The sequence below is a fragment of the Agelaius phoeniceus genome, chromosome 9 (genome assembly GCF_051311805.1).
Source record: "Agelaius phoeniceus isolate bAgePho1 chromosome 9, bAgePho1.hap1, whole genome shotgun sequence".
NCBI classification, from domain to species: domain Eukaryota; kingdom Metazoa; phylum Chordata; class Aves; order Passeriformes; family Icteridae; genus Agelaius; species Agelaius phoeniceus.
In genome coordinates, this window is record NC_135273.1 from 228,584 (window position 1) to 254,172 (window position 25,589).

At 36.0% G+C, this 25,589-nt stretch overlaps 1 protein-coding gene across 1 annotated transcript in view; it reads left to right on the forward strand.

Moving 5' to 3' along the window:
- CFAP46 (cilia and flagella associated protein 46) overlaps positions 1-18,297 on the forward strand; it is a 71,307-nt gene extending 53,010 nt beyond the window's left edge. Inside the window, exons 44-59 of the mRNA XM_077182734.1 lie at positions 992-1,159; positions 1,963-2,060; positions 2,741-2,820; positions 3,224-3,375; positions 5,259-5,380; positions 5,757-5,842; positions 6,779-6,943; positions 8,642-8,718; positions 9,270-9,330; positions 9,422-9,457; positions 10,691-10,793; positions 11,981-12,093; positions 14,249-14,330; positions 16,207-16,343; positions 16,853-16,939; positions 17,720-18,297. Of these exons, the coding sequence (XP_077038849.1) occupies positions 992-1,159; positions 1,963-2,060; positions 2,741-2,820; positions 3,224-3,375; positions 5,259-5,380; positions 5,757-5,842; positions 6,779-6,943; positions 8,642-8,718; positions 9,270-9,330; positions 9,422-9,457; positions 10,691-10,793; positions 11,981-12,093; positions 14,249-14,330; positions 16,207-16,343; positions 16,853-16,939; positions 17,720-17,856 (1,704 nt within the window). The 3' untranslated portion in view covers positions 17,857-18,297. The remainder of the gene's footprint in view (positions 1-991; positions 1,160-1,962; positions 2,061-2,740; positions 2,821-3,223; positions 3,376-5,258; positions 5,381-5,756; positions 5,843-6,778; positions 6,944-8,641; positions 8,719-9,269; positions 9,331-9,421; positions 9,458-10,690; positions 10,794-11,980; positions 12,094-14,248; positions 14,331-16,206; positions 16,344-16,852; positions 16,940-17,719) is intronic.
- Positions 18,298-25,589: the final 7,292 nt, after the last annotated feature.

Below are 25,589 nucleotides of genomic sequence, written 5' to 3' on the forward strand. Positions count from 1 at the left end.
GGCAGCTAATGTTTGTGCTGCTTTTCAGTGGGAGGATGTTTGAAGTTGCAAAAATGAAACTGTATTTGCATAGTCTGAAAATTGGCCGTAGAGAGCACATGTAGGGTTCCACATATAAGAACCAGAGTGTAATATAGGTCATCAAATATATGGTATATTTGCTAAGCACAGAACATTAGATCAGTGGTTTGTTAACAATTCTAACATCTGCTGTGTTTGACCTGACATTTTCATTGATGATTGCATACATGAAAAAATTTCAATAGGAATGAATTACTATATTGTCATTAGCAAAGATAAGACATTGCCACAAAATAATTTCATCCTTCCCTAACAAATAATTTTAAAAATGTTTCTCTGGATTTGTTCAATCATTATTTTGCAGTGGATAATTCAATTTACATTGAGTTTCTCGGATTGATACCTGCACAGCATGGTCCCATAGATGGCTTGAAGGTGTATGCATATGAGTATGTGCCTCCATCAAAGAAATGATGCAGAAATCTGTAGGGCTTATATTCCCTGTATCAGGAACAAATAACACATATTTCCTAGTTCAAATGACAGGATTAGTATGTTTGCTGAAAAAACGTTTATATAGTCTTACCCATTATTTTGCATTTTATAGAAGTCTGCTGTGTGATATGGTGGGTGTCCATTAAAGCACAGAAACAGAAAAGACTCAGCTTACTTGAAAGGCTAAGCTAAGAACACAGTATTTACCATTCCATGGAGACCTTAGATGACTAAATGCAGGAACCTTGATGGTAAATGTAGACCAAGAAATTAATTCCAGCTATTTGTATTTAAGAATATTGTCAGACTGTTTACATTAACCTGTAAAAACAAACAGCAGTCTTCTGCTAGGTCATCTCACCTTTCAAGGCAGAGAACTTCTCTTCAACATAGATATATGTTATAAAAACATAGCTCATATATTTATTCATTTTATTTTTGTGAAGGCAAATAAATAGATGTAAAATTTTTGCAGAGTTGTTCAGTGTCTATGATGATGAAGAATATCCTTCTAACTGCTACGTCCAACACCAGCAGCTCTCAGCTGGCAGCGTTGCTACATCTGCAGAATTGGTTAAAACAAAACAGAAACACAAGTGATCTTCTAAAATGTGTGGAACAGCAACTGACTGCTAATTCAGTGGTAACTTTCTGAGCTACTTATTAGGGGTTTATTATATGTTATATAAATGCACCCAGAGAGATATATGTGTATACAGGACATGAGTTGGTGGTGGGTTGGCAGTGCTGAGAGAGTGGTTGAACTTGATGGTCCCTGAGGGCTTTTCCCACCTGAAATATTCTGAGATTCTAAGAGCCACCCCTGTACCTTCCCCTGCTATCAAAATCATGCCATGTAAACCAAATCCAATTTTATATAGTATTTGTTGGTGAACTGTCTCTAGCAAAACTGTTTTTCAAAAGTAAATGTTATTATGAATTATTCTATAATTTCCTTTGCTAATACTCTGCTATTGTTTGATAGCATTTTAACTTCAGAAACTGTGTAGTGGCCGTAAAGGTCATGTTGGTATGGAGAGTGGGCTAAGATACAGTATTTGTTTTAAATAATATTTATAAGTTCTTCTGCACTGCACAAAAATTACATGATCATAGAATGGTTGAGGTTATAAAAAATCTCTGAAGATCATCTTGTAAACCCCTCCTCCTCAAGCAAGGGCCACCTAGAGCTTGTTTTCCACGACCATGTCCAGATGGCTTTTGAATTATCTCCAGAAATGGAGGCCCACAGCCTCCTTGGACAACTTGTGCCAGTGCTTGCTTCCCTCACAGAGAAGCAGTATTTCCTGTTGTTCGGACAGAGCCTACTGTCCTGGCACATCTGCTGAGTGTGTGGACTTTATAATATCAATTTTCTAATGAAAGAACTGAGAATGGGATTTATAAAGTCTATGAAAATAATAGTGCTTTTGAACTACTGTACAGGCATGGAGAAACCTCTGTATTCCTGTTGAACATTTTAATATAGTGGATGAATTGCCATCCAGTTTCTGCATAGTTATTCTCCAGCATTCAGAAGACAGGTATAAAATTTCATCATTTTGAATTAGCACTGTTTGTTACAAATATAGTATTTTTTATGTGGTCGAATAATGCCTTTCACTTCTAATTTTGATGGACTTGAATTTTAGGATAATGAACTAATTAATATATAAATAAAACTGCCTGCAGCTCAATGTTATGTTTTCTGTTCTTTCCATGTCCCTAATTATCTCTCAAATCCCCAGAGTCACTTCAAAGGTTTCAAGCATTCTTAATAGGATTCCTAAGTTCTGTTGAGAGTTTCCTGCTTTTATTACTTATTCTCTTGGAAATGTTAGAAGGGGTCATATTTAGCTTTATAAAGCCACCAATTATCTGATTATAGCAGCCTAATTAGCTGCAATAAACTAGCTCATAAATTGAGCAACTGACTATGAGAGCATTCACCAATTTAAAAAGTCTTTAACACTTGTCATGGGACAAATAGAAATCTACCTTATTGGTTACACAGTGATAAAAGAATTTACCTTACCACTCTCAGTTTGTTCCAGCTAGAATTTGCAGGTTTTTGCATCCAAGGGTGGGGGTAGTTACTGCATCATGAGAGTATTTGTGAGCACATTAAATTAGAGGGCAATAATTACTCATTTAATAAATCTGAGTCATATAAACAAGGCTAGACAGTCAAATAATCTATTCAGCACTTTTCTGGTTTCCACAGATCACAGTTGTACAGTTCATTGATTGAGGTGCCCAAAGTAAGTACTGGAAGGCAGAAAGGAAAACTCACTCAGCGGATGGGTAAGTACCTCTTACTTTTAAGAGATAAAAATCATTGCACTGATGTTATGAGAAGGCTCATATCTTTCACTGTTGCAGTTAGTAAACATTTTAGATACTTTAAAAAAGAATTTTAACTCTTCCTAATTGCCAAGGAACATAAATTCATAACTGCGTGTCTCATTATCAGATGTCATGTATCTAGTCACAATTTATATAATTTTTGTTTATATTTGAAGGCTGAAGTTGTTACAAATAAAGAATAGAGTTTTTTCATTGTACATATCTGTATATATTTTGTGCTTATCTATCTATCTGGATTTTATTTTCAAATAATACCATAACTAGAAACTGATGGTGTTTATGCAATCATTTCTTCAAGTACAAATATACTCTTACAAGGGTATTATCCTTCTTTTAATAGTGCAGGCAAAAGTTTCTCGATTTCCTGTGAATCCTGATGTGTTTCGTATTTTATTGGAAAAAATGCATCTTTACAAGCAGCAAAGAAAGAAGAATCATCTTAAACAAACTCTTATTCACAACTTGAAAGAGTGTGTCTCCAAAACAGATGTGGTAATATCTTTTATTACCTTATATTTAAAATTGGGTGAAAAACATGTACTAACAATATGATAGACATTCTTTATACAGAATTTTCCAGTTCATTCCAAGTGTGGCATCCCTAGTCTTCACAGTTACTATACGCTTGGTATTCTGCTTCAAAATTTAATCTTACTGTGCTACAGTTGCTGTATTTGTCATTCAGGATCTTTGAAACGTTCGGTAGTTAATCAGAATTAAAATGGTGCAGTTGAGATCAGTTTACTTGAAAATGGGCCATATTTCAGAGATTTCTGGCGACTGGCACTTGGTGAAGGGCTGGAACTTGGGGCTTCGCCTTCCTCTCGAGAGAAGACAGCAGGGCAGCTGGCTGGGGAGACTCGGTGCCTTCTCCCCTCAGCTGGGCACCCTGGCGGGACCACACAGACCAGGCCACTCTGCTCCTCTCTCTTGATGCCAGGTGCAGACAGGCACTCTTGGGATTTGCCCTGAGCACACCCAGGACTGTGAAATGTAGCCTCTCGGGGAGGGGAGGTTCTCACAGCAACCTCCCAAAAAAATGTGAGAGAAAATCCAAAAGGGGAGCCTCCACCTGCACTGCCTCAGCTCTAGAGCCAAAGCCAAGAGGCAAGAGAGAGGCAAGAGGCAAGAGAGAGCTAAGGCAAGAGAGCTAAGGCAAGAGAGCTAAGGCAAGAGAGAGCTAAGGCACAAGAGCTAAGGCAAGAGAGAGCTAAGGCAAGAGAGAGCTAAGGCACAAGAGCTAAGGCACAAGAGCTAAGGCACAAGGGAGCTCTGCTTGGGTGATGGACTTTTACAAGGGGTTGGCACTCCCCTGCCCCGTGGTTCTGGTTCTGGCCACAGGGCCTGAAAGAAACACTGACAACTTTGGGCACCTATAGATACAGGATACAGTAACAGTCTGGGTTACTCTGCACACTGACAAATAGGGTTCTTGAATTATAATTCTGTTTTATTCATCACGTTACCATCTTTCAGTTAAAATACCAAGTATTGCAGATCACTGCAGTTAAAATACCAAGTATTGCAGATCATATATCAGATGGTTGAAGTATTGAGGATCACTTTCTCTAGCCTCTGGCCAGACTTTGTTGTACTGGCAAGTTTGCAAAGATTGCTGTATTTGGGCAAGTCAAAAAAAAGGTGCTAAGATAGTGTCACGTTGAACAGGTGAAGAAAACAAGTGACTTAGGTTTTTAAAAAGCACATGAATTAAAGTCCCAGAACTTATGCATGCACCCTATACTGAGCCACACGAGCCTTGGATGAGGATTTAACTCATTAATAGCAACATTCTTCACCATTTAGCTGAGTTTGTTCAGTTAGTGGATTTTTGTCCATCTAGGCTGATTTTACAAACCTCAGTTTTCAATGTCTATCTCTCCTGCATGATTCTATTTTCTTCTTCTCTATTTTCTTCATTCTGATTAATTTTTTCCCTAAATTGGCTCCACTGATCTCTCCATATGCTTTAATTTGCTTCTTCTATGTTCATCATACAGTTTCTGTTCATTTCTTAAAGTTGTCCTTATGCAGTTCCTTCTCATTATTTGAAGGAATACATTATAGATTCTTTCTGCTGTAGTTTTCTGCCATTTTCCATTGAAATTGCTGAAGTATATTAATTGTTTAAATAATAAGTATTGACACCTTCTAGTAATTCTAATGTTAGAGTATTTTGCAAAATGCTGATACAAAATTTTGAAATAAAGTAGTTTTGTAACCAACTTATTATATTTGTATTTTCCATTTTATGATCTTTCACACTATTTTATTTAGTCTCTGATTTAAAATTTTACAAAATATATATATAATATGATATTTAACAAGAATGGAGATTGAAAGTATTCTAATTTTTGTTTCTATGTGTGTGAAAGACTCCAACAGAGAAAACAGGTGATAGTGAGCTTGATTTGACATCAGATTTCTCTGAAATAATAGAAATTATGGAAGAGTATCTGAAACCAGCCCTGTCACAGTTCGATTTTTCTGCTGTCAGGTAAGATATATTGACTTTGATTTTCATTTGTGAAAACAGAACTGTGACTCAAGTCCTTCAAATAAAGGAATGATTTTAGAAAGGATACTCTGTTGAATGAAGGTTCCATGTCTTGAAAGAGAGTATATTCAGGATATGTCAGACTAAGGGACTGAGCAATGTGAAGGACAAATGGCCATTTCTGAGAAGCATTGTTCTCCAGCTTAAGTTATACTTAAGTTGAAGCTCAAGATGCAACAGTATAATTAAAATGATTAAAGATGGGATTTCTAAAGGACAGGAAATTCTAAGGGAGAGTGTCCTTTATGTAAAATTTCATTGAAAGTGATGCAGAAATTGAAGCTGGTAATATTTTCCATTAATTTCCTCTTCCCAGAGAATCCCAGTGTGTATCAGTTTCAGCATCTGAAACAGGAAAAAAGAAAGTGAAAGATAAGGACACCAAACAAGTTGGAATGCAGGGTATGTCTTCCCTTGAGTTGTGTGTGTGTCTGTGTGTATGTGTGTGAACAGATACTAAAATCCAGTAATTTCAATTTTAATTTTATTTAAAAAAAGGAGAGGACAAAGGCTTTAGCATTGTTTTTCTCTCTTTTATTTTCTATATCAAGTCAAATATTTCAGTATACTTTCAAAGACAGATTTAGATGCTGGAGCAATGCTTCTGCATTTATTTAGAGTCTTCCAAACCATACAGTCTGTAGACACCTAAATGAAATGGCTTTATCACAAACCAGTTTTCAGGAGAAGAGCTAGAATAAAGAACTTTTTTAAGTCAGTAGATCAGTAAATGTCTTTGTTTTGTCTTTTTTTTTTTGCTTTATGGACTCTCACAGGATGATAGTTGCATACAAACCTAATGCTACAGTATGTCTCTAAACACATCTCAAGAATGCACTTCTGCAAAAACTGGATAAATTGTCTCCCATGCATATGCTCTTTCTCTGTAGAGCAGAAATATTTCCATAATAATATTTAGTACTTTTTTCCCTAAATAACAGAAACAAAATTTTTCTACAGAACAACACAGTATTGGATAAGAGTGCCTTTACAACTCTATTTTTTGTAGCCAAAATCACTTCTGTGGCAATTTTGCATTTCCAAATACTGTTTTCCTGAATGTATTGTATATATCTGAACTTGGACGTGAGGTGGTTGGTTATTAATTCAGGGATGTTATTCCCTCTGAAGAATTGGTGTTAACAAGTGCATAGAAATTTGACAACATCTTAAGAGTAATTCTATGAAAAGAAATTTTTTTTCTTAATGCACTTAATCCACAGTACAATGAAGTTGATGTGTCATACAATGGAGGAAACAGGTTTTTGCATCTAACTGCAATTATTTATAGACAAACTGAGAACTAAATCTCAATCATGTTCTGTCACATCTCTTTAGATACACCTGTGGATTTAGGATTGTGTGTGGTATTACTAGGGGATACATTATTGATGGAGTTGCCTTTGGAAGCTCTGAGTATATTTAAGGAAGAAGGAATAAGTTCTGTTTCCAGAGATTTTTCTCTACAGTTTCTCTACAATCGACTACATTGGGCTGAGTCAGGTACTGTTAGATAAACATGTTTTCCTTTAGCATAATGATGCATAAAAAAGATACTTAAAAATTTAAATATGAATTGTGGTGTATATTTTACTGGAAGACAAGCACATGCAGTAGGTTTCCAGTATCTTAGGTGGACTAGATAGAGCAGTAGGCTTATTTTGGTAATGTACAGGCTGATTATAGGAGCAGTGATAGCTAATTTAAAAAAACCCTGACACGTTACAGAATTATGTAAAACTCAGTGGAATCTAAAACTGTAAAGAAACTTACAAGCCTGTTGTTAAAACTTCAAAGCTATTTTCAGCTGCAATGAAAAAAAGGAAGTAAGAATTCACACTTCTGTATTTTTTTATCGCTACTCTAAGACTTCGCTTAAAATACCAAATGTAAAATTTTACTCTGAAATCTTTCCTCTCAGTTCTTGTGCTACACCTGTGCAAAATCAAATCCCCACAGGCTTTAGGAACTTTCCCTACTGCTGACACTTATACCCTACATAAACTCTAGCAAACTGGCGTTAAATAAGGTAGTTGGACAGCTCGTAAACTTCTCCTTATGGCATCTTAAAACTCATTTCTTAGATCTAGAAGTGAGCAATAAATACAGGCACCAAGCCGTTTTTGTATGAATCAAAGATACCTTCTATTAATAAAGTTAAAAATTTTAAGCTGCATTTTTCTCATATGCAGAGAAAACCACATAAAATTATTAAAACTAGTTGGTCCATGATAAAAAATAGACCAAGTATAGAAAATCTCACTCTGTACCATGAAACTATTCTGTTCTAGAGAGGTACTTGTATTGTGTCCATATCTGTAATATTTAGTAATATTTAGCCTCCAGTATAACCTGTTCTGTTTTTTCATTTCACTCCTTCTTTCTAAAGGGAAAGAATTGTAAATAATGTGAGATTAGCATATTTTTAGTTTACATACTATTACAGGCCTTTTAGAAATACAAGTTTTAGAACATGTAGGTTTTTTCTATTTCTGTTTTTCTGTTTTTCATAGTGGAACTTATGGTTACAAAATTTTAGAAGTAGATAAATGAGAGGAAGCAGAGTTGAAAAGTCTCTTTTCTTTCAGTTGTGACAGAGGCCACTGAATGAGGAAACATGAGCAGTATGATCTCAAGCTTCCATGAACTTCCAGGGCACTCAGTAATAACTGGCTGAGGTGTACTCTTGGTGATAATCATATATACAGTGAGAAACATAGGACAGTTTCCTATGCTTTTAAAAATTCCCTTAAAGAAATAAAAAAAAAATCCAATTCAAATATGAAACTTCCTTTTTTCTTTAGATCTCTGTGTGTTCCGCAGAAACTTCTGTGATTACATTAACATCAACAATTAATAGATATGGTAAATTACTTAGAAAGTGCTTTGATGATCACTGTTCAACTCTATCCAAAATTGGCAGTGTAATGAAGCATTTCATGTCTAAGGGATCACATCTCCTCCTTGTTTTTCACTTTAAAGCCTTTATTTTTAGGCAAGAAGGCTTGAGTCCTTACCTTGCTGTGTTTTGAAATGAATTTTTATGTTTTTATTTAATCTATTGTTGTTATTCTTTTTATTATTACTGCTAGCAGTACTATTACTACTACTACTTCATGATATTAAATATGTACAGTCCTTCAAGGACATTTATTTGCTAAGCTGCCCATACATTAATTTTTTTTCTTTTCATTTTCACAGAAACTGAATTAAAAAAAAAAGTTGAAACATCTAAAGAAAAAACCACAAAAGCTCATCAGAAAAAGAATGTCCAAATGGTGAACTTCCTACATTTTTTTGTAAATAACCAGAGAACTTGCATAGAAAAGTGTGAAAGTGGGTTGCATAAAAGCTCATTATGTGTGCTAGAATTCTGAAGTGGAGTGAATGTCTCATAAGTCCGTAAGAATCTTGCTTCCTGTTGATTTTGCAAGGAGTTTTTCTTTGAAGAATCACACTTTATAAATGGGACATATTTAATAACCCACAAAGGAAGCTGCTTAAAGTTACTGAAAATAATTTCTGCAACAAAATATTGTATTTATATAGTTATTGCATATGTTTTTATAAATTTATATTTATATTTGCATATATATCTATATATGTGCCTACACGTGTGTATATATGTGTAATATATGTATATGCATTGTAGCTAATGCAGAATAGTTATTAATTTCCACTGATAATTGAATACCATGATGCTTTTAAACCCAGATTCAAAACTCTGTTAATTGTTTGATGTGTCTTTCTCTTAGTTGTTTGACACAAATAATGCAATACTGTTAGTATTTAATTGATACTTTAACATATGTATTATTTTTAATTGTAGGCACCAGTTAATCGTGATCTACCTTCTAATTGCTTCCCTGTTGATACACGTAATTTAAAATGTATCCTTTCACAACGTATTGGCTAAGTGTATCAGCTAAATTTCCTTCTTTTGTTGTTTGAATACATTGTTTGTGATTAACTGTTTATCAGATATTGTGGACCCCTATAATGAAGGAAGAGAAGCAGGTAATATATATTAAATAATATTTTATTTATGATCTACCCATGGAATTTAGAATTGTTTTGTAGCAAAAAAATGAAGTCGTGACATCAAGATGTTGGCAAAAAAGCATTCCTTTTCATCAGAACAGCACAGCTTATCACCTGTATATGGTGCATGTGTGAAACAGCACAACTAACAGTTAATGCAGGTTTTTAGCTCCAGAAAGACAGACTGGTTTGGGTTGGAAGGGACCTATAGGCTCATCTCCTTCCACCTCTGCCATGGCAGGGACACCTCCCACTGCCCCAGGGGCTCCCAGCCCCAGTGTCCAGCCTGGCCTTGGGCACTGCCAGGGATGCAGGGGCAGCCCCAGCTGCTCTGGGCACCTGTGCCAGGGCTGCCCACCCTGCCAGGGAACAATTCCCAATTCCCAATCTCCCATCCAGCCCTGCCAGGGAACAATTCCCAATTCCCAATCTCCCATCCAGCCCTGCCAGGGAACAGTTCCTTCCTGATATCTAACCTAAACCCGCTATGTTTCAGTGTGAAACCATTTGCCCTTGTCCTGTCACTGTATGTTCTTGTAAACAGTCTTTCTCCATCTGTCTTGTTGGCTCCCTTCAGGTGTTGAAATAGTTACTAACTCTAAACACCATGCAAAAGAAGCCACAGAACAATCAGTATCATAACAGAGTGTGTCTCCATGTGTTTGTAGTTCTCCTTCAGAGCAGATCAATATAAAACGCTTCATGTGCTCAATATCTTACTCTAGAGTGTATCTTTTAACTTTTATACTAGTATGAAAATATAGTCAAAAGGAGAAGATTGTTTATCATTAAATGTGCAATGTCCTTGGAGAGAAGTGGTAATTTTGGAGTCTTGTTTCCTGAAATCAGGACTCTGGAAACTCAGTTAGTTTATCCACCCACCTAAGTCCTCTCTGAGCCTTTGCCACAGAACTGTATGAGCAGTACTGGTTTTCAATTCTTTACCCGTTTTTCAGGATACCTAAAAGTTTTTCTTTGTGTCCTTAACCCATCTACCAAATAATCCTTGTTCACTATAAAAGGCACCATTCAAATGGGCATCTGATTTTATTCTGAAAATGTCACAATTGTTTTAATTTTAAAAGCCAGACTTTGATGACTTAAAACCCCATAAATATGATAGTGACATTTTAAAGTTATTGAAATTGAGATTGCCCAAAGTAGTTTGTAGTATGTTACATTCATAATGATAAAATTCTGTTGTTACAGAAGCTCTAAGTCCTTCCCGAAAAATTCAGGAAATACTAGAAAAATACCATGACCTATTTACAGTGCAGTGGGAAGGTGTCATTGGCAATATGTGCGCTCCAAGGTATGTAATATTCTATCTGCTTTCTTGTTTTATCCATATTTCTTGTTTAAAATTGTGCCTATTTTCAGAGACTTTGTCCATAAAATAGGGTCATATTTTGCTGAGCTGATAAACACATAGCAAACCATTGTTGTTGTATCAAACACAGATCTAGATTTGTAGACAGAATATTTTAGGGATCTGAAGTAGAGTGCTGCAAAGTGATTTAAGCAGGCTGGTTTTGTCAGAGTTGCTATAAATGTAAATAATCTAATTTTGATGGTAAGTCTTCTGGTGCAGTCTTTGATGAATACACATATGTGAGCAGAAGTGTAATTTCTGGCTTTGGTCATAATTGTTTGCAAATCTGAGTCATAAAACCATAGCATCTCCATGCATCTTCAGCCAACTGCAAATGGGAGCGCAGATTTCAGAAGCAGAGTAGGGAAGGTACAGCACACAGTTTCCAAATTCAAACATTGATCATGAACCTACTACCCTTTTATCGAGTTTACTCATAAACACACTTTGTTCTTTATAGAAATAGTTTACTTTTAAGATCATAGCCATAGGGGAATAAAAGGGACCTCAAGAGGTCAAACAGTGATAATCCCTATAAGACAACATGGCCATTACTGGACCTTCCTTCCTAACTGCTAGTTCAACAGTCAGTCCTTTGGAATTTTACCTCTGAGTAGGTACTCTACTATTTTTTCATAAAAATTGCAAAGATCATTATTACCAAATTGCAGTTTTTGCTGCCAGCTGGCCTGATTGCCCACATCTCTTTTTAAAAACCAATTGCTCATGTCCTGGTGGGTATACACATGACTACTCCCTTTGACTGTTAGACAAAGACTCTATTTTAAAGCTGTACCACACATACAGTGTTGATTTTTAAATTTTTTTTTTTTGATGGAGACGCTGGTATTTATCTAAAAATACACCATGCCTCTTGCACACTATGAGATGTTACTGAGTCATCATTTTAATACAAGAACATAGTATTAATAATTCATATGAGTTATTATACTTCTCACAGAATTCTGCAGCCATGTTTATCTTCTTGCTTTGCATGCTGACTTTTGTTATAATTATTCCTGGAGTAAATTACACTGAACTGTTTGCTGTGGATAATTTCTGAAAAGTATGCTTGTAAAAGAGTAACATGAAAGTAACTTACTTTCTTCCTTCTTCTTTCCTTTCAGCCAAGCTGAATGGGAGCAGCTGCTGACAAACTGTAGCGCATTTCTGTTCTATGGGATGGAGAGATTCATGTCTCATGTGTTGCTGAATTGGTTGGTTGCTATGAACATCCCAAGTAAGATAAGCAAATTGAGAAATATATTTAATTACACCAACTTTTATTCCTAGATGTGTCCTATTGTATCATTATCACAATATTGATATTGGCAATTAAGGGCTTTTTTCTAGATCCAGGGTTTTTAGTCAGAAAACCTTTGTATTATGTAGGTTTTATTCTGTTGCACAGCTTTCTCGTAAATCCTCACAAATAAGCTTAGTTCTTCTTCCTTTCCATGTGTTGGAATTTTGTAGGTTTCAAAAATTAAGTCAATATCTAATGGTTTTCTCAGTAAACCATCTCATTTTCTTTGGAATTTAGTATTTGGTTGCAAGATATTTTTTAATGGTAAGAACAACCTCTGCAGTGCCGCTTCAAGTGCCAAAATTCGTAAGTCTCTGCTGAGGCAAGCAAGAATTGTCCATCAGGGCTAGGTTAATGCTGAAGGATTACTCTGGTATTAGAGAGCATTTGTAGACTCTGTAAAGTCTCTGTACCCTCTGTAGAGGGTATTTTTTCTCTGTTTCTTCACAACTAATTAGTCCTTCTGTTGTAGCATAAGGCTTAGATTCAGGACTGGTTTTTCAGATTAACAATCTTCATTTCTCCTCCTGTTTTCCTTGCACATCTGGAAGAAGCTTGATTTCAGAGTTGTGCTGAATTTGTCAGGGTAGCTCTGTTGTGTTGACAATGTGGAAGTGAGGACAGTACACATCAGATTGTGAGGCCCTGTAGAGCAACAGGAAGCTTCTTTATGAAGCTTTGATTTTAAAAGTGATTTTAATATCCATATGTAAATATTACAAGAAATAAGAAAATATGTTTTCTCTATATTCATGGATCATGACTGAAGATGGTGTTTCAGGTGTCCATAGACCAGATATTTACAGGTCTGGCAACTTTTGGAAGTTGTTAAACCTTTCCCTTTTTCCTACTCTTAAAATATGCCAGGATTAATTCTGTCTGAGGTTTCTGAAAGCTCTAACCTAGACCAAATATTATGAAGTATTTGGTTTGGTCATTTACATGATGAAATAAAATAAATAATTGCTAAATCTGAGCATGAGACTAGGCTGACAAAGAGAATGCAGTGGTTTAGCAAATCCTGAAATGCAAGATTATAATACAAATTAACCTTGCTTTATGTGGAGTGTAATTTGGGAGAGTCTAGTGGGAGATATTATACTTCAGGGAAAATAACCAATTAATCATTAATAAGGTATGACTGCTTAAGGGGCAGAGTTACAGGGTAGACTCAAGAGATGGATCACAAATTAAGCAACGCACCCTTGCTAGTGTTAGAAAACCCCCAGGGTCTGTATGGGCTCGTTATACAGGAGCGTCATGTGCAAGCTGTGTGAAATAATTTCCCACTCTGTGTAATATTCCAAAGGTCTCAGCAGGAGAAAAATATCAACCACATAGAGTAAGTTACTGCTAGAGTACACTAGGAGTGGTCAAAAGGCTGTACCACAGCTTTTGTGCTTAGTTTTATTAATAAATATGTATGCATTACTATGTTCTTATGCATTTAAAACATGCTTTCAGAGGAAAGATTGAGAGATTTGAGAGGTGATGGAAGTTTTAAGTGTGTCAAAGACTTTCCAGGCAGAGAAGTAATTTACTTCTCATCTGCTTGGGATAGGAGAATGAGTAACCAGATTTAAGCTACAGCAAACCAAACAGTAGACAAAACCTTTTAATTCTGAGAGGATTCTGAGTCGTTTTACTGGAGACTTTTAAGGAAAATAAGGTATGTTAGGGACGTAGCTTGGTTGTACGTTGGGAGAGGAGCTATGGTACAAAAAAATTTCAATACCTGCATAGCATAAATGTCCAAGAGTTTATAACTACAGTTGGGTCATACAGGTCATTGGCTGTAATAAGATGGCATGTGGACTTCATTACCAATTATGCTAATGTGGCTAATAGGGAAAAAAATCCTGCAGAACACTATGGAAAAGTGTAGCAAAATTACATTAAATACTGCTAGGATGACTATTAGTGTACTTTTACATAGTACTTGACAATTGCCGCTGAAATATGTAGGTTTTATACTAGTGGCTTAGACTGTGTTCAAGAAAGTAATTAATTTACAAAAAGTCTGATTTACTTTAATTATTATGCTGGGCATTATTATCTGTGCAAACACCATTGCTATATTTTTTTCCAGAATGCCGTTTGGTGATTCTTCTGGATCTGGTAAGATCACAGCAAAGTTACCAAAGAATTGCAAACTCTGATCTCCACAAAAGGTAGGTAAAGTCAGTTTCAGTAAAGTCCAAAATAAAGTAGATTATTTCAAAGAAAAGTTAAAATTTTGAGTTATGAATATTATCCTTCACTTCTGCAAGAAAAAGAGCTTCTTTATAGGACTAAATAGGATGAAAGCTCTGTTAGAAGGCAATGATAAGAAAATACGACACAGAAACCTTGCTATATTACACATACCTCACAAGTCTGAGAACAAGATTCTCAAAATGTTCTAATAGAATATATAAAATTTTCCTTTGACAGATAAACTGCTATGAGTCCTTCTGAGGGTTCATACATGGAAAAGTTTAACAATCAGATTTTTATTTAAACAAATTATTATAGTATGTAAAATAACCTGTTCAGAATTTTTTGTATTAATTGCAGCTTTTTTTTAATCTTTAAAAGCATTTCATTATTATCATTGCTTTTAAGTTGGCAGCTTTTACATTCTTTTGTTGCATGTCCATTATGAATTCTTGACAGATGCCAGTGTGTCCTAATTCTATTCATTAATTATTTAGACCATGCTGAATTTTCAGATAACCTGATCATACTCTTGAGGGATGAGATGCCTTGCAGAGGGGTGTAGATAGATTGGAGCATTGGGCAATCAACAGTGGTGTGAAATTTAGCAAGAGCAAATGGCAGACTCTTCACTGGTGACAAATAATGCTGGACACAAGCGTAAACCTGGAGAGGGGCAGCCAGAGTGCAGCCCTGCAGAAAGGCACTTGAGGCTGAGCCAGCACTCTGCCTGGGCAGCAAGTGAGCAAAGCACATCCTGGGCACATAAATATCTCTTGACTTTTCTAATTATTCATTCCATGAAGAAGAAATAGAAAACAAATTGTCTAAAAAATACTGTTTAATTAGTGCAACAATGCATAAATTAAATCTAGTTATATGTAAAATAGGTTATATACATATCTACATATGTAAATATGCAGATGTCTGAGTGTATAAACAAACTCCTGGTATTCTTTGATATCCTTTTTGATCCCTAACTGCCATTTCCTAAAGTAAACCAAAACACAATTCCTTAAGCTAGTTTTTCAAACTCAAAAATTTTGAAATCTCAATTCAATAGTTTAGTGAATTTATCAATAAGAGTTACATGTTTAAGTCCAAAAGCTTCCTGAAAATTTAGAATAACATTTATTTAAAAAATGAGTCACATAAACTCCATAAGACAATCAGATAGTATCACCCAAAAGACTGCTGAAAACTCTGATTGTCATGTTTTGATAAAGTTACTATAAAAAGCAAGTCTGAATAAAACCAAAATGCAACCTTCTATTTACTGCAGTTTCAACCTTAGAGTATCACTCCCCTTTTATGACTAAAATAATTTTGCCGAAGATGCCGAAATATTCAGCAGTAAAAACTCGAAACCCACATTGCACATGATTTGCTTTTAAGCCTCCAAATCAACACCATACTTACAACAAAGAACAAGGTTTCAGTTCCTGCAATATTTTATGTCTAAACATGTCTTTTCACATCTGAGTCTCAATTTTTGGACTGTCTTATAAAAGATATTCTGCAGTGTTTTGTAAAGGTTAGGGTGTACTACTCCTTTCAGATTTCCAGAGATGTCTAGAACTACAGTAATATGACAAGAGAGTAAATCCTATGGTAAAATTGCATCATGAAAAATGTTGAGAGAAGGTTACCTGAATTCATTGTATTAAATTCAAAGTGCTATATGAGTGTTGGAAAACACTTGGTGATCAGCATACAAGAAAATACACTCTGACATTCTTTCTCCTTCTATCAAAAAACATTGTATTTTTAGTCATATTTTTATATACTATGCATTTTTATATATTATGTATTTTTATTTATTATTGATCTCATAATTCTGTTCTTCTTTAGTTGTCTACATATTGCTCTAGAGAGACCAACAGAGACAGCAATGCTTCTCAGCCTTACAGGTGTTGGTTCTATAGCAGCCCCCCAGTGGTACACAGACTTGGAGGAGAATGCAGAAAGGCTGGAGACCTTGTTTGAGAGTGAGTGTTTGTGTTTGCCGTAGCTGGTGTGTGCATTGCTCCAGAGCCTTGTGTGTGCGTGCTCAGCGACTGTGGGTATCTGCCTGTCTCCTGTCTCCTCTTGCTTTGCTCCTTACCAAAGTCTGCCTGCACTTTCTAGAGGAAGTGAACTGCAGGCAGCAGCCACCATGTGGTTGACAGGTTGATCTTTCACACAGAACAATAACCCACTTAAAACAGATTTGGTGGGGTGTTTGTTTATGGTCATGTGGTAAGAATAGGATTTATATGGTGAGAAGCACTGCCCCAGGACATGGCCATCTGTAGTTACATAAACTATGGGGAAAAAATCCCTTGGATGTAACTTATATCTGCACAGATACATTGCTCAAATCTGTAAAGATACCCTTTTTCATTGTGTTTTAAATGAAAAACCATTTCATGGTGAAAGCACCAGACTGTATGGTTGATATTTTCTTGTTTTTCAAAACTTTCATTAAAAACTCACAGAAACGAACATTTCTTTCCAGATTTGCTGAGCTTTGGTAGAACGACTGGGCAGACAATTCATGTTCTTCAGAAAAGTAGAAGTCACAGGAAAAGGCATTCCATGAAAAGTAAGAATTAAAAGGCTTAGTATAAAAGACTGGCTGTAAACACTAACTAGAACCTTTAGATAGGTAGTTCACAGGTGTAAGTGAAACCTTACAGATGAGCTCTTACAATTTTCTCTGAAACTTCTTAAAAGAGCTGGGAGTCAGAAGACCACTGATACAATATCATAATTGGAGTAGCTATATTTTATATAAATAAAATTCTGGGGAGGCTTTGACATAGCTGACTGAAGGCTAAAATTTTTTCTCCACTGAAAAAATAAGGTAGTGTTACTAACAAGGTAAATCAGGAGCACAACATAGACAATATAAATGGTATGGGATTATAAACTGCAAAAAGATCAGTAGGATCTCCAGTGATTTTAGACAGTCTGCATTGTACAGGGCATACTACACATAAGAAATATCTGGCATCTTGTTGGAGAGAGGGGAAGAATTTCCTGGTAAAACAATTTCTAATATACAGTCTATAAAATTGTACTGTTATTTTTCAATGTACAGGACTTACCTTTTAAAATAAGGTTTAATAAAATTAATTTTATTTATAGCTTGAACTGTCATAGAATTGAAGAAAGAGCTCAGTTCAGAAATATTTCCTAGCTTTCTGTTTTTCTTTTTCAGAAAATGCTTCTTCAATATTGTGGCAGTTGCTAATATTTTTAAAATAATGTTAAAGAACCAGAAGTATTAATCGAAGAGAAGATGTGTTAAATGATAGTATTTACAGCATTCTTATATTTAGTCATATTGGAAATAACAATGGTTTTTAATACATTTTTATAGTGGAAGCAGATTCTCACAGCTCTCCTGGAGACAAAATAGAAGAGCAGACTCTTTGCACCTCCTCAGATTCTCCTGCAAGTCATCCATCATGTTTTAATTGTGTGCTCTATGGTTTACCCAACATAATTCTGATGTAATTTGTGTCAATATTTTCATACTGATCTAAGGAGAGGTGAGATTAAGAAAATGTGCATATTGCTGTTTCAGATGTAAACAGTTTGATATTAGCATGTCAGGAAAATAGCATATATAGCTCAGAAATTTCAGTAAGTGCTCTAAGGTTTTTTTATCTTAGTGAATCCTTTAAAAATTTGGTACATACCAACATATTTTAAAGAAAAGTGGGCTTGATACATGAATGGAATTGGAATGTATCAATGTCAGTGCTTCCATTTGGAAAAACATTTCCTTGATGTATTTCATTTTCACATGGACAATTCATCAGAAACATACCTAGAAAATTTACCAAGTGACCTTATTCTGAATGAACTGATCTTTTTATATGGAAATAGTTGTAGTTTAATTAGAAAACAAATTAGTCTTAAATAAAATGATTAATAATTTTTGCTTTCTTTATTTTCCTGTGTTTTTCTTTAATAACATTCCCAATACAATTCCCAATTCCCAATCTCCCATCCAGCCCTGCCCCCTGGCACTGGCAGCCATTCCCTGGCTCCTGTCCCTCTATCCTTGTCCCCAGTCCCTCTGCAGCTCTCCTGGAGCCCCTTCAGGCCCTGCCAGGGGCTCTGAGCTCTCCCTGGAGCTGCTCCTGTCCAGGTGAGCCCCCCCAGGTGTCCCAGCCTGGCTCCAGAGGGGCTCCAGCCCTGGGGCAGCTCTAGGGCCTCCTCTGGACTCGCTCTTATACTGGGGACTCTTGAGCTAGATGCAGTTCCCCATCTGCACTTTCACAAGAGTCAGAAATTATTTTTATTATATTAATCAGTCAATTGTTTTAATGAAATAAAATATTAAATTAAAATATTTTAAAATTTAAAATACTTATCTGATTTTTAAAAATAATTCTAAGCTATTCATTTATTTGACTGTGAGCTCTTAATTTTTACAATATTATATAGTGTTCAGCAACCTGGAGGAAAAAAATCCTACCAACTAATGACCCAGAAATAAATTACAGTAGATACACCTTAGGACGTATGAGTTCTCTTGTCGAATGACATTGGCACAAGCCCAAACAACAAGAATAAGAGCTTCTGAAAATATTTCATCTACGTGGCACTACATCATTCCTATGCACTGTATTCATTCATACAAGAAATATTAAGCAGTTAGTGCTATTCCATGTATCAAGGGCTTTAAAATAACTTTCTGAATTATGTCTCAGCAACATAACAAATCACACTATCAATTAGCTTTTATAACAGAAATGACATTTCATAATATATTTTAGCATGAAAAGAATTGGTCAGCTAAAATTTATGTAATCTGAAAAATGTGAGGAAGAAAAAAATGATGGTGAATTTATTGATGATATTCTAGGACAAGAACATCATTTGAGTTGTACATGGCTGTCCAAGAAAAGTGTGTGGTTCTAAATAGTCTGTAGTAAAAAGCTGCAGCAAGTTTGCTACAAAATGATAAAACAAACAAAAATAAGAGAATCTCTGTCCTTAGTCCCTGGTTTAACCTCTTTAAAATTATACTTCCTTAAGCAGTCATTCCAGGATTTCATGGCACACGTGCGTCCCTCTCTCCAGAGCTGCCGTGGCTGTCCCTGCTTTGCAAAGGGATGCAGGGGAGCAGACACCAGAACAGAGCAGCTGCTGCTGCAGGTGTTCATAGGCAGGCAAATTAGAGCAGATTTGAGTGTGGTGTACACATCATTCCCATAATTATTTAAGACCATTCATCTTGAGTTTGAGCACTAATTTTGTGATTTTACAGCTTTCTAAGCCTTCCAGCCTGTGCTTTGGCACTGTCTGATCTGGAAGCTCTCCCAAAATAGGGTATCAGAGGGAATTCAACCATCCTATATGAGTATAAATCCTTTCTTCTCTTGCATGTGGATGAAAGACCAGCTCATCACTGTGAAGTCACCAGGAAGTCTCTCATCCCTTAAAGTCCTTTTTGGGTATTAATTCAGGTCTCCAAATGCAGTGTCTTCATGTGGATATAGTGACAGATAATTATCAGCATGGGTTTTAAGGATGTGGTCAAGTTAAAATTGAAGGCATGCCTATGTGCCCTGAAATATTTACTGGTTGGTGGAAGACCCAGATTGGTACTCAGGTGATAAATTGATGGAATACTTCTCAGCCAGTGATAGAAGAGCATGTGGGATCTTTCATGAGCATGATAGTAGCATTTTCAAAAGTAGCAGGCACAACTGTCTTCACTTCAGAATAAGAGAGAAAATGTATTTAATATATTGCAGCTTTCCAGATGGTTACTTAAGGCTTATGGTTACTTACAACTTACTTAAGAGGAACAATTTTAGATCACTTAATATCATTTTATAAAAATGCAGTATGGAATGTTAACAATATTGCTGGTGGATAAAATATCCGTTCTAATATTCCCTGAAAGATGAATCTTGATACCTGTTATTATATGCATGTTTACTTCTAAATATACTAAAATAAATATTGTAAATGCAATAGTCTATCTATGAAGAAATGTTTTCTTCCTCTGCCAAAAGAGTGCTCAAAGTCAGTGCTGAGTTCAAACAGTTGAAGCCAACAAAATAAGGACCTCTTTCAGAAGTAAACACCAATATATTGGGCTAGGAAGGTATAAGAAATTAAAAGGGTGTTTTGTGACAGTGTCCATTACTATGGGAAATATTTAGGAATATGTTTCTTTGTCACTGAATAACTTCTGTGATTTCTTTTCCCTTTGTTTCATAAAATGCTTCAGCCTCACACATGATGGCAGAAGAGGGTGAAGACTGTCAAGATTAAATTGAAAATGAGTCAGTACTGAGCTTGAGTAGAGCATCCTTTCCAGTAACTGAATGTTCATGACTTGTCACTGTTCTTGATAGTCTCATACTTGACATTTAGCATTTGAAATTGTTAGGAGAAACTAGATGTTTACAAAGATGTACAGCTTTACCAAAAATCAGGGCTGCACTAATTAGGATTTGTGTTTATTTCCTGAAAAGGCATCTAAAAATATTTTTATAATGTTCTGGCTTTCATGATGACTTAATTTTCTTAAAGAAATTGAAGTTAATGTCATAAGTTTCTTAGCAAGGTGTATGGTTAAGACTTCTGGATCTACCATAACCATCATCAACAATTTCACAATTCCAAGTTGACATAATTTTTCTGTGCTATAGGTACACTGAGATAAGCTGCAAATAACAATAGTGAAGTAAACTGAAGAATCAGATTCATTTTTGTCTAAAATTATTTTTAATTTTGAGTGGGCTTTTTCTTAATTTTGCCCAAGTATGTCAATTGTGAAAGAAGTTCAGGGAGAGGTTCAGAAATCAAAGAAAATAAAACCAAACCTGAGTTTTCCAGAAGTGCAGATGGTAATATCCTTTGACAATCATAAACTGTACTGGCTTCTTTGTGAAAATATTATGTAATACAGGTGTTTTATTATCTGACTGGATACCGGGTAGTAGATCAAATCTATATCATAGCAACAGTGTCCACATTGCTCTTCTCTGTCTTCTTTTTGATGCCAAAATTTTAAGAAAGAGATCAGTGTTCCCAATGTGTTTTGATTAGTGCAATGAAGACATGGTTGTAATCCATCAGTAAGGGAGAGCAGTTTCATATTGTGGGACAGAAGTGTTCATTTGGAAAACTGCAGGCAATGGCTCGGAGAACAGCCTCTTGAGTACAAAGGGGCTTTGATGAGAGAACAGTGACAGTGGAATTACAGTTAAGACCTGTAATCTGCAAGATCCTGGAAGAAGAATGTAGGGAAACAAGTTTGTGATGAAAACATTTAATCTACTCAGAGCAGACATCTTGACCTTCATTCTGGTGGTAATGAGCTTGTTTGCTGGAGTTGTCAGCATTGTAGAAGCAGCCAGAACAGTCTGTTCTCCCACTGATGTGTATTAATTGCCTGTCAATACACCAGTGGAGAGAATTAACTAAGATTTCCTGATGGAACAAGGAATGGGTTTCAGAAATATTTGCAGTTCTGTCATGTCCTCAGAATTTATATGAGCCTGTAACTCGAAGCAGGTTACAGAGTAGGAACTGAGTATGGAGTACACTGCAGCTGAGGTATGTAGAGGATCACCTGCACTTTGGTTAAACCTGACAGTGAGCCAGCAGCTAAATTGCATAGGTCACTATGCATGGTACTGACGTAGAGTTCCTACCTTGTCATTCTGCATCTGAGCCTTTCTGGGCCATTATTTTTGTCTGATGATTAGCAAGTAATCCTGTCACTGTCAATAAAAACACAGGTGCATGCTTTCTCCTGCACTGCTGCTCAAGAAGCTCAGATACCCATCATTACAGAGGTACAGACTTCCTCAGCTGAGGCAGACCTCACCATGGAGATACACTGCCAGTATGCCTTTCTTATGGTGTGTCTGCTGTAGCAAAATATCACAGACATAACTGCCTTCTGAATTTTTATCATATATGGAACAGAAGCTGTTTCCAGCTTTTAAGTTATAACAGCATAACTTTAGCTTTTCTTCACGTGTTATCTGTGTGGGCACCAGGTAATTGAGAGGTATTTCATCTGTAAGGATTTGTCCCTTGCCACTCCCTGATGGGCCCACATGTGCGACTGGATGCACAGTTTGTGTATGCAGAAAAAGTCCACCCACAGTCCTAGTGGCCACCAGAATGGCACAGAAGCCAACACTGAGACATTTGTAACAAGGTATTGCTATACACTGGTTGTCTTCCTGACACAAAAACATATACTAAATTTTCTGGTCCAGCAGAAACAGAATTTAAGCACTACTATTCCCGTAAGCAAAGGAAATGTTCGTTTTGCTCGTTTGGTATAGTCACATCTGTGCCCTTGGGCAGTACCTGTGTTTGCACCAGCACACTGGCTTCTGTGCTTGTTTTATAGTTTTCGGGTTTTTCTCCTCTAACAGAGTTTACTGGTATTTCTCCTGAATGATACTGACTTTTATTTCATCTGAAAATACCTATTTAACATTTTTTGGTTATTAGTATTGCAAGATGGCATTAGAATCTGAAGTGGGATCCACGTTGAAATAAATCTGCACTGGAATTCCACAAACCCTTCTGCTTCTTCATCAGTGTGATTCAAGGGACATGGCCTACATCTGTACTCAATCAAACAGGGCTGTGTTGGCCAATATAATCTAATTGTTTGACATTTTTATAGTAATTCATTGATACTAAAGAGAGATGACTACATTAATGTCTTGATGCAGCTAGATAATAGTTGAGAAAAAACTGGTGTGCCAAATTGCTGAAAGGCCCTTAAATTCTCTTACAGATTTTTAACTATTTGTGACATAGAAAAGGAAAGAGACCTCAATATAATGTAATAAAGAGAAAAAATAGTACAATCTATAATACTAATTATTATAATAAAGAACATTATCATAAATTTTCTAGGAATCTTCTCTTCACCAATCATTTAAAATTATATTTCTTAATAATTGAGATGAGAATTATTGTTAATGTTCATGACTCTGTTTTCTTGGATAATCAGTTTCACTGAGGTCATAATTAAACAGAAATGTTCTAGCCATATAATATGTATATTATTCCTCTAGCTAGACTGTGAAAAAATATGTCAAATATATCTGCCCTGTGTATATCTGTGGGAACATTCAGGCTGGAATAGTGGTGGAGGAACTCCATGGACACTCTAAACACAGGCGAATGCTGAGCCTGCTTGAGCTGAGACCTCATCTCACTGTCAAACCCTTCTCTCCTTTGCAAGTGCATTTGCTGGGGGAAGGAGTCTCCTGTGAGTGGGATTTCAGATCTGCAGCTAAGAGCGACCAGAAGGAGAATATTAAAAGGGTTTTATTTTGGAGATGTTCCTCTGAACACAGTGAAGAAATGAATGGAAGAGAAAGCAGGAAACAAACAAAAAAAAGGCAGGAATTAATATTTCATCCAAAATCAGAAATAGAGAGAAATGTGTTTCTCAAACTTGGCTTGATTGATAGTTGCATTTTTTGCTTTCAGAGCCCTTGGCAATAAAGGTTCAGTGTGGGTAAGGGCAAGGTCTTATCACTCAAAAGTGAAAGAAACTCAGATATGTGGTTAAGTGCATTTTTACCAAAAAACAAGGCAAAAATATTTGCAAAAGGAGCAATTATAATAACTTTATAAACAGATAAATTAATGTAACATTATAATGTGATACAAATAGATGATTTAGAAGCTAATCTGCATCCAGCCTATGATGGAATAATCTGGTTTATGGTGAACTTCTGGTAGAGCTGATCTTCAATAACAATCTCTGCCCTTCTCCAAGCCATTGCGCTTTGAACAAGAACTCCTCCAGCAGTGCTCTGCAGTACATGTGGTTTTAGGACAAACAAAATCTGTATGTTTAAAGACATTTGTATCTTCAAAAAGCAGTAAGGAATACCCAGAGATGCTGTGCTCTTTGTTGTCAAAGCAAGAACATGAACATTTTGTAAAGTGCACCAACACTACCTTCAGTGCCTAAGCTTTCACCATCATACCTGCAAGTGGGTGATGAGGTGAGCTGATCTTATGACCTTTTAAAATGTATCCTTTCTTTAAATTTGAGGCTATGAAAAATAGCTTGGACAATGTACTTTCAAACCTCAGTATTTAATCTCTTACTGAAATGATTTTTGAAAGCTATTTTGAATATTTTCCCCCATGCCCATATATATATTCTCAAGAATATACAACTTTAAGAACGTATTTGTGTGTTAGTTTTTCCACGAGAAAGAGCTGACACAACTATAAATGCGAGTAGCTCTGGTGAGCCACAGCAGAAGACATGGAAATGAGGAGAGAGTGGTTTCAGACAGAGTTTAAACAGAGGCCTCAGCTCTACAGGCCTGTTCATTAGCTTGAGTGGCCACTCCATGCCCTGTGCACACGCCGTGATGTCAGGATGCACTTGCCTTAAAAATGCACCTGTATGGGCTCATTCCTAGTGAGAGAGAACCACGGTGTGCCAAACAGAAAGTCCAGCATTGTGCAGGCACATGAGGGGTAACTCTGTTCACTTGGACATGTTATAAAGATGTCAAGAACAAGGCTGGAATACTTCCTCCCGGGTAGCATGTCATGACCTAAAAGGAGACATCAATTTCATGCTGAAACATGAGATGTCCAGCACCAGAAGGGTCCTAAGATTGCTGTTATCTTTTCCATAATTTCTGGTTTTCACTCAGTGAATCATTTAGCTGGACTTCAGTGTCAGTGCCTTTATTACTGTTATCCCAAAGGAAGCAACATGACCTCATAACACTTCAGTAACTCTTATGGCAACCATGAAATGATATTAAAAATAAACAAACAAAAAAAAAAAACCAAAAAACTATTTCCATTAAAAACAAGTAGATTGATGAAGTATTGCTGACTTTAAAAAAAATAAAAACACAAAGCAATTATCCCCCTATACCATGGAAGATTTTTTGGAAGGGCAGTATCTTTCTCTGGGTTACATCATTAAAATGCAATGATCACAAAGCAGAAAGTGCTGTACTGTTATGTTGCTAGGTTTGCAAACAATAGACAATGCTACAAAATTTTTTAGAGTGTGATTTCTAGGCATACTCTTGGTGGCAAAATGAAATTCACAAGATGCTGTTTATTAGCTCCCAATCGAGTGTAGCAAGCTGACTTTGGCAGTGTTAACACATTTTTTTCATGAAATCTTAAGGTCTTAAAACCATCCATTGCCTAAATTACTTTTTGTATACAGTAAAATGTTCATGTCGTGCTTCTAA